The 13,096-nt window shown below is 39.5% G+C and overlaps 1 protein-coding gene across 1 annotated transcript; it reads right to left on the minus strand.

Moving 5' to 3' along the window:
• Positions 1-12,199: 12,199 nt before the first annotated feature.
• On the minus strand, positions 12,200-12,601 carry LOC110206608 (ribonuclease pancreatic-like). The gene has a single exon (XM_020984136.1). It carries the CDS (start codon positions 12,599-12,601, stop codon positions 12,200-12,202), a length of 402 nt encoding a protein of 133 aa, XP_020839795.1.
• Positions 12,602-13,096: the final 495 nt, after the last annotated feature.

Consider the following 13,096-nt stretch of genomic DNA (forward strand, 5'->3'; position numbering starts at 1 on the left):
CTCAGGTCTTCTGACTCCAGAGATGGTACCATTTCTACCATATGGCACTGTCTCTCATATGGACAACTTGGTTTCTGGTGATGGAGTTGCTCTTGTGAATTTCTTTATTTCCAGTTTAAGCCAATTGTTGACTGCCCCACCATCCACTAGCTTGGGAATTCTGCCCTCTATTTGGATTGAGAGAGGGATCATTAAATTCAGAGGCAGAATCTGGGGTGGTATGATCTGGAGGACCCTGCAAGATAAGGGCTTATGATTATGTGGGTTTATGATCCTATAACTTCCTTTTTCCTCCTTTGGGTCACCTGTTAGGATTCTAGCTCAACAGACATTCTGGCTTCTAAACTGGTATAGCTCACCAAAGTTACCATGACCTGTTACTGAGAAAGAAGGTGTTATCTTAGATTTCCTCTCTTGCCAGTTATGTATTCTTTCCTTGAGCCTATCATACCTAAGAATGATTAGCTCCTTGCTTGTGACTCATTTTAGTTCCTAGACTCTTTTGTATAATTCTAGAGAGAACTAATGCTCAGGGCACCAGATCTAGGGCTGCTGTCTCCACCTGCTCATTTTATTTAAATCTCTGTCTGGCCATAAGTAAGGGCATGATAGAAGAGCAGACAGGCTTGATTCCCAAACCAGTCTGGCCACTTATACAGACAGCTTTCCTCAGACTGTATTGAGAGCACTAGGATGGGAAAGTCAGAAAATAGAGAAAAGATTTGTCTTTTCACTCTGATTCCTTTCATCCTTGATGGGGGTCCTTAAACATTTTTGTATGGTGCACCCCTTTAGCAATCCATGAAACCTATGGATTCCTTCTCAGAATAATGTTTTTAAATGCTTGAAAACATATGATTACAAAACTCCAATTATATTGAAATATATTTAGCAAAATATATTTTTAAACGTTCACTGACTTCAGGTTGAGAACCCTTGTGCTTAGAGCTTGGTTGGGTGTGGGGCATCAAAATGAGATATTCTGGAAAATAAAAGGTAACAGTTGTAAAAGTAATATATAGGCAAAGTATTATTTATGTATTGTGGGGGCCTCTTCCTTGCTCAATTTCACCTCATTCTGATGGACAGGCTCCAATGTTTCTGATTTCTTCCTCCTCAAAAAAGTCCTTGATGCTAAGGGAACCCTTTGCTGGGAAGGCTTCCCCTTGGGAAGCCATTTCTCTTTCTTCAGGGTTCAGTAGGATTTGTGGTTTAGTATATATTAGCCCTTAGTAATGTCACTTGCTGGCTCTGATTCTGAGTTTCTGCACCTGCTCTGGCAGTGAATAACTGTGTTACATTTGTGGTCAGCTCTTTCTTGGGAATAAGTGAGAGGTGAGGAGAGATACTGCAGCTGCACAGAAAGCGTGGGAGGAGAGGACTTCTCAGAGAGGGGGCAACATCAGAGAGAGAAGAGAAGAGAGAGAGAGAGAAGCATTTAGGAGAGTTTGGGTAATTGGGAGAGCCCAGTACAGGGGATATATTACTGACCTTTGGAATCTCCGGGAAATGAATCACCATCCAATAGAGTATGACTTAGGAAAAGTCATGGAGGATGGTACCTTCATATATAACTTTTTAAAAATGTACCACACGAAACAATAGAACAAGGTTAAAAAAATAAATAAGGAAACATTTGCAGCAAATATAATAGCTTCAAACTTTACATATGATATGTGTAAGTAACTGGATGTATTATTAACTGATGTCTAAGTAACTGACATAGTCATAAATGAGATACAGATTTTCTAAGGGACAAATGGTCATAGGATATGAAAAGGCAATTTACAAAACAAAATCACAAATGAGCAATAGTTATTGGAAAACATGCTTGTCTTTCCTAAAGAAACATATATATTTTTTAACACTTATGAAGTATAATATAACATCTACCAAACTGGTATACATGTGCTAATGGTGGAATTGCAACTGATAGATCCTTTTTTTGGAGCACACTCTAAGGAATGACCCCAGGCAAAGATGTGACATCTTTAAAATGTTATATTCCTTATGTCATTTTTGCATCTACTACCTTCCCTTTCCAAGCTGCTTCTTTTCTGTTCCTTTGCAATGTTTACCCCCCTCTTCCTCCAGGTATCCAGTTCCTTCTGTCTTCTTTTACCCTCTCCCTACCAAACAGAAGATGTCGATGCCATCAGTCTTCTCTGAAAACAGAGAAGGCTCTGGTGCCATCATCAATTTATATTTATATTATATATATGTAATTCACTCTAAGGCGAATCCATTTTAATATACGATCTCAACTAACACTTTCACTTTCACCCTTCTCTCTGATTGGGGGATGAAAAGCCTTACATACCATAAAAGAAATATCAAGGCAAAGATGAGCCATGAAGTAGGGAGGCATTTGGAAGGACAGGGAACCTGTTGGAGGCCTATACCCTGGGAGCTTCTGGGAGTAAGGGAACTAATGTCACTTTTCACCAGATTATTTTAGGATCTATAGGCTACCCCATCTGGAGCACAGTTTCGTCATTAATCTTGTTTCTCCATACCTTCTTTCTGTCCTCTCTCCTCCAATGTCTACCTAAGCATAAGTCAAGAACTCTCTTCTGCTCCCCTTAAACAGCAGAACAGTTCTCCTTCCCTTTCCCTGGGGTTCTCAAGTGAATATTTTACATTTTCAGAAGCACTGCATATGATCGTAATTATTACTATTACAGTAATAATATGCTAGTAATAAATAGCCTAATAATATTTTCATAACATAAAGCCTTTTTTAACTTCCTGGAATGCATCAAAAAGAGGCTAGAAATCACTTCTGGAGGACTTGTAGAAGAAATTTCTGCTTTGGATGAGAGGTTGGATTCTATAACTTGAGATCCCTGAAGAGACCTAATTCTGTGACGCTATGATCCCTTTACTTCCTGTATTAGAGGGAGTTCTTTCATACTTCTTTTCTTGCCAGCCTTTTGTTGCTTTTCTTAGTTCTACCTGCCAGGTTAGCACTTATACTTTATTGACAATGAAATGTCAACCTGGAAATGAAAATGACCTGGTCCTCAAGGAACTTAAATTCTATTGGATATAAATAGATACACAGATAAATAAACACAAAATGTATACCAAATAAATTAAAAGTAATTTCAGCATCAGGGAGAGAAAGAGAATGAGGTTAACAATAATGGCAAACAGGAGAGGTCTCTTCCAGGAAGAGGTATTTGAGATGAATCTTGATGGGAAGTTAGGAGTTACAAAAGGTAACACTCCTAGAATGAGAAATGGGTCTGTGCAAGTCTGTGCAACTATACTGAGAAAATCAAATTGATTTGTCTCCATTTTTATAATTGATTCTATTACGTATTACTGCTGACATTTTGTATACAGCCTAAGTTACATGTCTTTGTCTCTGAGTTAAGTTCATAAGTTCAGATTCCCTCTCTGAGTTAAATAAGTTTAGAAGTTTATTTTTTCTGCTAATTAAACTCTGTTCTTGCGTCAAGGAAATCTGTTAACCTTGTAGAATAGGTGTATGCCAAGGAGTCTCGATCTGTTTATCTCTGAAACATTGGCTATCCTTGAAAAAGTCTGGTTTGTTATCACTGTGACACTAACTAGCCACGCAAGTGGACACCACCAATGAGCTTTCCATGGCAACAAGATGGCAGGAGGATTTTTGCTAGTCCAGCATTCCAAACTTCCAGCCAATCATGTTATTTTCCCATCTATGATGCTGCCTTCTAGCTTTCGGATGCTCCTCTTTTTTGTCTGCAAAAATTGTCAGCCCTCATTTGAAGTTTTTTTGGCTTGCTGGAGAACTGAGAGACCCCTTTTATTGGTAACTGCTAGCCTTGCCAATAACTGTAATGTGCTCAGAACTTTGTGCCTCAGTTTACCTCAATTTCAATTGTGATAATATAGAGGGAGGGGATGAAATGTCTGGAATGGGGAAATCAGTCCATTTTGCTGAAATATACAGTGTGTTAGAGAGAATAATGTGACATCAACTTGAAAAAGAGAAGCTTAACTCAAAGTGTGAAGGGCTACAAATGCCAAGTAAGATAATTTGTATTTTTGTCTCAGAAGTAACAGGAAACCACTGAAGCTTTGTAATATGGGGAGTGGCATGGTTAAACAAATCAGTTTGGTGGCTGGCCAGTAACTCTGGGTGATAGGACTGGAGAGTGAGAGACGGAGTACCAAGAGTTGGTTAGGAGGCTCTTGGAATGGACCAGGTCATTGGATGGTAATAAGGACTTAAATTTAAATGGTTGTTGTGTTAGTAGAAAAAAAAGGGAGACCAGATATCATGGAGGCAGAATTAATCAGACTTCCACAACAGATTGGAGATGGGAAGTATGTGGTGAGGGAGAATGAAGAAGTGAGGACCACTCTAAGATTGGGAACTTGGGTGACCAGAACAATGGTAGTGCCAAATATAGGGGGAAAAGGACAAGAAGATGAGAAAAGAATTCATAAAAAACCAATCAATAATTTAAAAATTTTGCAAATTTTTCAATGTTATACACTCTTGGTTCTCCTAGCTTCTTCTTTTGTTTGTTAGACTTTTTAAAAAAAATTTTCTGTGCCTTTTTCTAAAATTGATTTTTTTCCCCCTTCATTATCTTCATTAGTTCTCTTCCTTTTCTGTATGTTTTCAACTTTTATTCTTTGATTCATGTCCTTATACTAATTTATTCCTTCATTAGTCTCTGTAGTCTTCGTGAAATTAAAGCTTCAGAAGTACTTATTTTGAGTTCCTTTTTCTAAATAAATTTTATGTTATTTCCTTGTAGATCTTCCTTCCTCTCCCACATCTTTTTTTCTGTTGTGCCTTACTTGTATCCCCTCTTATAGGAGATAAAGAGAATAGAAGTTTTGTCCCTGGTAGAAATTTTCCTGTGTCTCTGATTGTGGGGTTTGTTCCTGCCCCCCTGTCCTCCCCATGATCATTTTCTTTTCCATTTGCCATGAAATCTCCTCTCTGGGTCCATGCCCTCCTACTTTTATGAATGCCAGTTGTCTTCAGAAGCTCTGGTTTCCCTTCTTCTGAGACAGGATGCTGTCCTGGAGGCAAAACATTCTATCAAAGGTAATGGTCTCCTAATAATCAGATCCCTACAGATTTTACCCATTATGAGGTCCCCATTTCCCATTATAGAATATATTTCTTTCATCATGGTCAGTGGGACCTCCTCCCATCACTGAACTGAGATTTCTCTTTTTCTTTCCCCATTTCAATCCCTCCTTTTGCCACATCATCCATTCACCCATATCTCCTACTGTTTCCGAGAAATTCTGATTCATCTACTTCCATCCATTTAAAAATCATTGACTTGGATCAATCACACATCCCTCTCTATCCTCTTGCTCCCTTCTCACCCAGTATGCCACTTATTTAAAGTCCAGTGTTTGGCATTAAAAGCCTTTTACAATCTGGCTGCAACCTACTTTTCCATGCTTATTACATATTAATCTCCTTCTTGCACTTTATGTTCCAGCCAACTGGCCAGTTTGTTATTTCTTATACAGAACAAACAAGTTTTAATCTCTGCCTTTGCGCAGGTTGTCCTCATGCCTGGAATACTCTCCCTCCTCACTTGTCAGCTCTTCAAATTCCTAGTGCTTCTTTCTTGATGAAACCTTTCCTGATAGCCCCCTAAAATGACTCCTCTCCAAATTCTTTTGCACTTACATTGCACATATTTCGTATTTTCTTATCTGTGTACTTATTGCTTCCCCCCAAAGAATTCATCTGAAGGGCAAGAACTTTCTCATTTTTGTCTTTATGCCCCCCATACCTGGCACATAGTGAGCTGTTACATGCCTTTAGATCAACTGGTTGATTGATTCAATCCATCTTTCTTATATCTTAGTAATCTACAGATGTGGTAAAATCACTCTTCTATTCAAAAACATTCAACAGCTATAAGTTCAAACTACATAACCTTACAAACCAGACCGTTCCTGATTTGCTGTCACTTTGTCTTCTTAGCTTGAGGCCGTGAGGTAATTTGCTGGATAAAGCATTAGACTTGAATTCAAGAGGTGGCCTTTCTATCTACTAAGTCAGACTGTGCCCAACATCTACATTGTGTTTTGAAGTTTATAATGTACTTGTGAAGTTTGCAGTTCCACAAGTGCCTAAATATGGATAGCAGGCACTTAAATTAATGAATGAATGATAAACATTTTTATGTGTCCACTATGAGCCAAGTACAGTTCATTAATTAAAAAAATTCAATTTTATTTAATTTTCAGTTTCTCACTGTCCTGCCTCCCCCTTCTCACCCATTGAGAAGCTAAGAAAAACACAATCTGTTACAAATAGGTAAAGCAAAACAAGTTCCTACGTTAGCCAAGTTCCCCCTTCCCTCCTGCCCCAAATATGTTCCAATCTGTACTGTGAGTCCATCACCTTATCATGAATCCTTTGGAACAAACAGTGATTGGTTCCACTGTGTTGGAGCAGGCTTGCTCTCAGTGACAGACGCTGGTGAAAGGCCTGTGGAAAGTCTCCTGGCTTGGCTTGCCAAGCCCAGTAGCCAAGTGGTTCAGTCAAGAAAGTACTGGGCCTGGAGTCAGGAAGACCTGAGTTCAAATCCATCCTCAAACACTTGCAAGTCGTGTGACCCTGGGCAAGTCACTTAACCTTGTTTGCTTCAGTTTCTCCATCTATAAAATAAGCTAGAGAAGGAAAAAGCAATCCACTCTATTATCTTTGTCAAGAAAATCCCAAACAGGGTCATGAAGAGTTGGACACACCTGACTGGAAAGACTAAACAAAGGTATTTTGATTGGATCATATGATTGGGAGGAGGTGGGATTACTGGCCCCACAGCTCCTCCCTAAGTATTTTGATTGGTTCACAATTCTAATGAAGAGATGGGTAAGAGCACGTGTGGCAGCTGCTGCTAGGTACTGCTAAGGAGATACAATTAGTGCACTTGCTTATTCGAGTACCCTGCTCTCTCCTATAGCACCCGCTCCCCAAAGTCAAGCAAGATTAAAACAAAGTCACTTCAAAATGACTGCATTGGTGACTGTTTTTACACAAGACTTCGTCACCACACAATAACTTGACAGGAAACAGTCAGAGGATCTCTGTTTCTTCTGAAGTGGAGGGAAGAACCTCTCTGTTACTCATGCCTGGAATCAGGCTTACCAACCTTACACCCAGATTGGAACTGGGCAGGACATGTAGTTCGTGCTTCAAGGTCTGGGCCCTCACCTATTACACTGCATATGAGAACTGAATTGTGCAAGCAGGCAGATTTAGAGTTAGAGATCAGATTTGTCCAGTTTAGAAACAAATATTTTAATAAACCTCCATCTGGTCACCTGACTCCAATCCTCTTTGCCTGGAAGAGAATTTAGAGACTCATTTTATAGATAGGGAACCTAAGGAACAAGGAAGTTGGGTGACTCACACAAAGCTACAGAGGCAAGATTTGAACTCAGCTTCTCTGACTCTGTTATACCACACAACCTTCTTCAGACTTTAAACTTGCCCTTTATTCCCTCATTCTCTAGCTCAGGGGTTCTTCACCTGGGATGTAGGATCTTATTTTTGAAAAATTAAAAAATTTTAATTAAATTTAATTAAATTTAATTTTTTAAAATTTATACTTATATTTTAATATAATTTTGTAATCCTGTGTATTTCATATTATGCATTTAAGAACATTGTTGTGAAAAAGGGTCCATAAGGTCCATGCTAAAGGAGTCCATGACATAAAAAAGAACTCTTGCTTCACATTCTTTCTTTCTAAGTCATCCCGTTCATTTCTTCTTGTTCATCCCTATTGATTCTAGGATTGAAAAAAAAAAAAAGAAAAATCTCCTTTGTGTAGCAAAAACTCTTCACAGTCTCTCCTCGATCTTTCCAAATTAAGTACACATTTTCTTTCCCACCCCATGGAAGCCCCTCCCCCCACGATCTCTCCATGACAGCCAAATAGGCCTCTTTGCTGTCCCTAGTTCGTGCCCTGCCATCTCTCGTCTCTGTGCTTTGTACAAGCTTCCCCCCATGCCTAGAATGCTCTTACTTCTTACCTCTACCTCTTGGAATCCCTAGCTCCCATCAAAACTCAGTTCAAATGCCACTTCTTACAAGATGCCTTTTTCTGATTCCCCCATGTATCATTGTGCTCTCAGTGGAATAGAAGCTCTCTGAAAACAGTTAACTCTTTCTCCTTTCTTTTTCTTTCTTTCCTTCCTTTCTCTCTCTCTCTTTCTCTCTCTCTTTCTTTCCTTCTCTCTCTCTTTCTCTCTCTCTTTCTTTCCTTCTCTCTCTCTCTCTTTCTTTCTTTCTTTCTTTCTTTCTTTCTTTCTTTCTTTCTTTCTTTCTTTCTTTCTTTCTTTCTTTCTTTCTTTCTTCCTTGTCTGTATCCTCCACGGCTAATGGAGCATTTGGTATAGATTAGGTACTTAATAAAATAAAAATAGAACTGATTTATTGAATTAAATCCTTAAGAATTGCTCTTCTAACATCTGATTTTTATTCCAGGACACTGGGAAAAGTGTCATGAAAATATTATTAAATACTAACTAAAATTATGTTCAATGTTCCAGAAAAAAAAAACAACCAAAATATGTTGAGATCAAAGAGAGAATATGAGTTGGATTTAGTTTAGAGTAGGTGAGTGAGCCTCTGACAGGGAATGGTTATCTGGAAGGGCAGGAAGTGAGAACAGACCTGTGCTCCATCAGAGTAGGCTTTAGATCCTGGAAGAGGGATAGTAAAGGATAATAAAGCTGAAAGAAGTTTAAAAGTGATCTAGCCTACTTCTCTCATTTTATAGACGAGAAGATGGGCTCAGAGGAGCGTAGGTTTCTGTGCTCCATTTCCTTCTCAACAATTCCCAGGTCATAGATCTCTATTGGGATGTATGATTTCAGAATCCCTCTCCCTCAAACAGCAGTTAGGGAGTGGATGGAGCACTGGGATTGGACTCAGGAAGAACTCATCCTTTGTGAGTTTAAATTCATCCTCAGAAACTTACTAGCTGTGTGGCCCTGGGCAAGCCACTTAACCCTGTTTGCCTCAGTTTCCTCATCTTCAAAATGAGCTGGAGAAAGAAATGGCAAACCATCCCAGTATCTTTGCCAAGAACACCCCAAATGGGGTTATAAAGAGTAGGACATAACTGAAATGACTGAACAACAACAAGACTTCCTCAAATATCTCTCCCTTCCCCTTAATGGTATCAGATGTCTGAAATTCCTTTAGCTAAGGACACATCCTGTCTTTTCCCAGTTAGAAAGGGAAGGCTAAGGGCAGCTTGTTGTTGCAGTGGATAGAGCACCGGCCTTAGATTCAGGAGGACCCGAGTTCAAATACAGCCTCAGACATATAACATTTACTAGCTGTGTGACCCTGGACAAGTCATTTAACCCCATTGAGTAGCCACAAAAAAAAAAAAAACACCAGAAAAAGAAGGCCAGAAGAGTAAATTCTGGCTGAGGTTAACATATAAGAAATTCTATTTAAAAACAACCAGGGATGTGTCATAAAATAAAACTATACATTCCACAATCAAGTGTAAATGAACAAGTATAAAAGATAACATTGTCAGAATTTCCCTTGTTTGCATGAGGGAAGGTGTTGAGGGGTGTGAACATTTTGTGAAGAAAGGAAGTAGATTCTGGTCTCCTGAATGGAATGTGGGTGATTTCTTAATGGGAATAAGGGAAGGATGAGAGATGTCAGTGAGTCATAAGTAGCAAAAAACACACATACTCAGGACATAACAGCATAGAACTAGTCTGTCCTGATGGAATCACAGGTGTGATGCCAAAGAAAAGAATGCCAGCATGAAGATAATCACCACTGACATTTGCATAGTACTTTACAGTGTACAAAGCAATTTACATACCAGATCCATTTGGATTATATGTCATATGTGTGTGACCAGAACTCAAGGATGATCTTACAGTAACTCACTTGGGATACAGTTTGTTCCCTGATATAGAAAATAGGAATACTTTGGTACTCTCTAAGGTTCCTTCCAGCTCTAAATCTTCGAAATCCTGTTCTTGATATTTGCATTAGTAGAAAATTAGGTCAAAGGATATGTTTACTTTTATAACTCTTATAACCTGTCAGCCTGCTCTCTGAAGAGTCCACCAATTTGCAATTCCACCAGCAAAGTATGAGCATACTTGTTTCTCCATAACCTTCCCAATACTAGGTTTTATAACTTTGTTTGGTAGATGGTTGGCATTAAGTTTGGCAGCACATATGCTGAAATAGAACAACTAGATGGCTACAGGGTGGTACTTCAGTTATTTTAATTGGTAATTATCTAATCGTTAAACTGACTGAATATTTCTTCAAATGACTTTCTAATTTATTTCCTGTTATAAATTTACTATTTATAACTTTTGAACACTTACTCATTAGATGATGAACATGTCTTTTGTTCCTTATAAATTTTAGGTGCCCCATTTTAATCTATTTGCTACAATATTTTCCCCAATCTATTATTTTTATTTTTATCTTAGTTACACTATAGTATCTTGCCTAGAATACTTGTCTTTTATGTAATTAAATATTTGGTTTTTAACACCATGTTTTTTAAAACAGCCATTACATGAGGTCATTTCAGTATTTATTAATAATACATATTTTTTACATTTGTTCCTAAAGAACAAAAGAAGTCTTCTCCATTTACTTCTGAGAACAATGCTTTGATGGACAATGATTCATTTCCTCACCAGTGTTTCACGAGTCCTCTCTTCTTGGCTCTACGAGTCTTTAGCATGTCTCTTTTTTGGGGATCCCTGAGATACTTTTTGTCTGTCTACCTACCCTGATCTTCCCACCTCACAAGGAGAAACTCTTCCTTTTTAAGCTCTCCTTACTGCAAGGACAATTTGTCCTAACCAGAAGCATCTACTTTGTGAAGGGGCCCAAGCTAGATGGGCTGCATTCCTCTCCTGGCTATGTTCGTGGTTTTATGAACTTCAAAATCATGCCCCTGCACTAGGTACCTTCAGTGCCACATCAGTGCCCTCCCCAACCCCAATTTTCAGCTTTCTTTTGTGTGTTGTCTTCCTCTGTTATAATATAAACTCCTTTGTCATAAGAGTTTGTTTATTTGCACCCCCAATGCTTATTACAGTTCCTGACATAGAGTAAGTGCTTAATAGATGCTTCTTTCTTTCTTTTCCATATAGCTGGGCCAGCTGACCTCCCCAAACACTTAATAACTAACTTTTATATAGCTGTATTCTAGGGATGAAGTCATCACCTTACTCACATTGTCACTGCCCAAGGAGATGTGGGGAAATCTCTGAGCACTGATTCCCCCAGGTGAAATGGGTCACAAGCTATCCATTGGGAAGACCAAGAGGAGTGAAGGCCCAAAGAAGCAAGACTTCCTTCCAGAGAATTCTTTGTGAGAGAGAGCTTGGTAACTTTGGGGAACCATGCCAATAAAAAACCAAGATCTTCACTGAGCCAGGAACTGTACCAGTGACCCTGGGCAGAAGGGCAGGAGAAGAGCATGGAATTCATAGCATCCTATGCTCAAAAATGCCTGGATAAGTGAGATGCTCTAGAGATCATGTCATCATTGTCTTTGCCTTGGAATATAATCATTTCCCTTTCTGTCTTGGCCAAGAGAGCTGAGTTCAAGTCCTGACTCTCTCATCTACTAGCTATGTGACCTTGGATAAGTCACTTTCCCACTCTAGCCCTCAATTTCCTTCTTAATAAAATGTGGGGATTGGACCCAATGACCTCTTAGTTACCCTACAGCTATCGCATTCTGTGATGCTGTACTGTACAGAATAATATACATTCAATGACTGGGTTATAGGTGGGGTGAAGAATCACCAAAGAGAAAAAATTAAGCCCCTCATTAGGAAACAAGTTCCCCAAATGGTTGGAGGGTTGAAACCCAATAGCCATATACATATACCATGATATTTAATGAAATAGCCTATTTTCATGCTTTATGGAAAATTAAACCAATAAAATAATAAATAAGGCCAGGATCAACATAGCTTCAGAAACCTCCCCTCTAAACAGGTGTGTTTTACTGTGAGTAGTAGAGACAGGATGGATCTCAGGGCTTCTCTTTCTCCAAGCCCCTCAGCAAACTGCCCCAAAGTAGAGGTGAAACTCAGAGCAGTATCTAATCACAGAGTATGGACCCAAGGACCAAGAGTTTGAGGGTGAATTGAGAAGAGCAAGTATTAGATGGTGGAATGTATCGATTATTTCAGGCATCTACGACTCTGAGGAATCAAGGTGCACAGGCAGAGGGGGCCACCCATAGCAGGCAACAATGATATGTTTCTTGACATTCGTAGCCTTATACTTGCACTGGGGATTCTGGGAGTTGCCCTTTAATGGGCACTCAGTAACCTGCAAGGGTGTGCCGCTCCTGTGGTAGTTAGAGTATTTGTACTTGCATGGGGCCTTCGTGGTCCTACAAAGAGCCCAGATCTTCCAGATATTCTCCAGTATGAAAGTATTGAATTGCTTGCAACTCTCCTGTGTCATACCCTTTTTTCTCATCATCTGGTGGCAGTAGGCATTGTCACTGAGGGCTGGGTAGTCTGAGTCCACATGTTGCTGCTTGAACCTTACTTCTGGGATCTCTGATGAGACTAGCCTCACTATTAGCATTGCCAGCAGGGGGAATAGCAGGAGGAATCTCTCTAGGCCATTATGGCCTCACTCACCAAAGGGAACCTACCCAGGAAAGAGGCAGAGACAGATGAAGGAAACCATGCCTTGGAAAGGGAAACTTACCCCCCCCCCCTTCCTAACCCTAACTTCCTCTTTGCTATGAGGTTCTGTCAGAACTCATCCTGTTAGGACAATGTATATGAAGTTCGAGGACTCGGGGCCTGTGTCATTTATGTGGCCTTAGGAATGTCACTTGGCTATTCTGAGACCTTTCCTGCATCTCAGTAGACTCATTTGTCAGATTAATGTTTTGGGCTTGATGACATCTGTCCCTTTTGGCTTTATATTCCTTTCACCTCAGAAAATGAACCTCTTTTTCAGAACAGAGAGATATGAGTCATACTGCTTTTGGGTATTCTCAGAGAAGCTGACACCTCCACTCCCCAGCCATCCCATCACTTATTTCATTTTTTCCCTGCTTCCCACCTATTG

Source organism: Phascolarctos cinereus, unplaced genomic scaffold (genome assembly GCF_003287225.1).
Source record: "Phascolarctos cinereus isolate Bilbo 61053 unplaced genomic scaffold, phaCin_HiC Scaffold_3;HRSCAF=262, whole genome shotgun sequence".
In the NCBI taxonomy this organism is placed as follows: Eukaryota; Metazoa; Chordata; class Mammalia; order Diprotodontia; family Phascolarctidae; genus Phascolarctos; species Phascolarctos cinereus.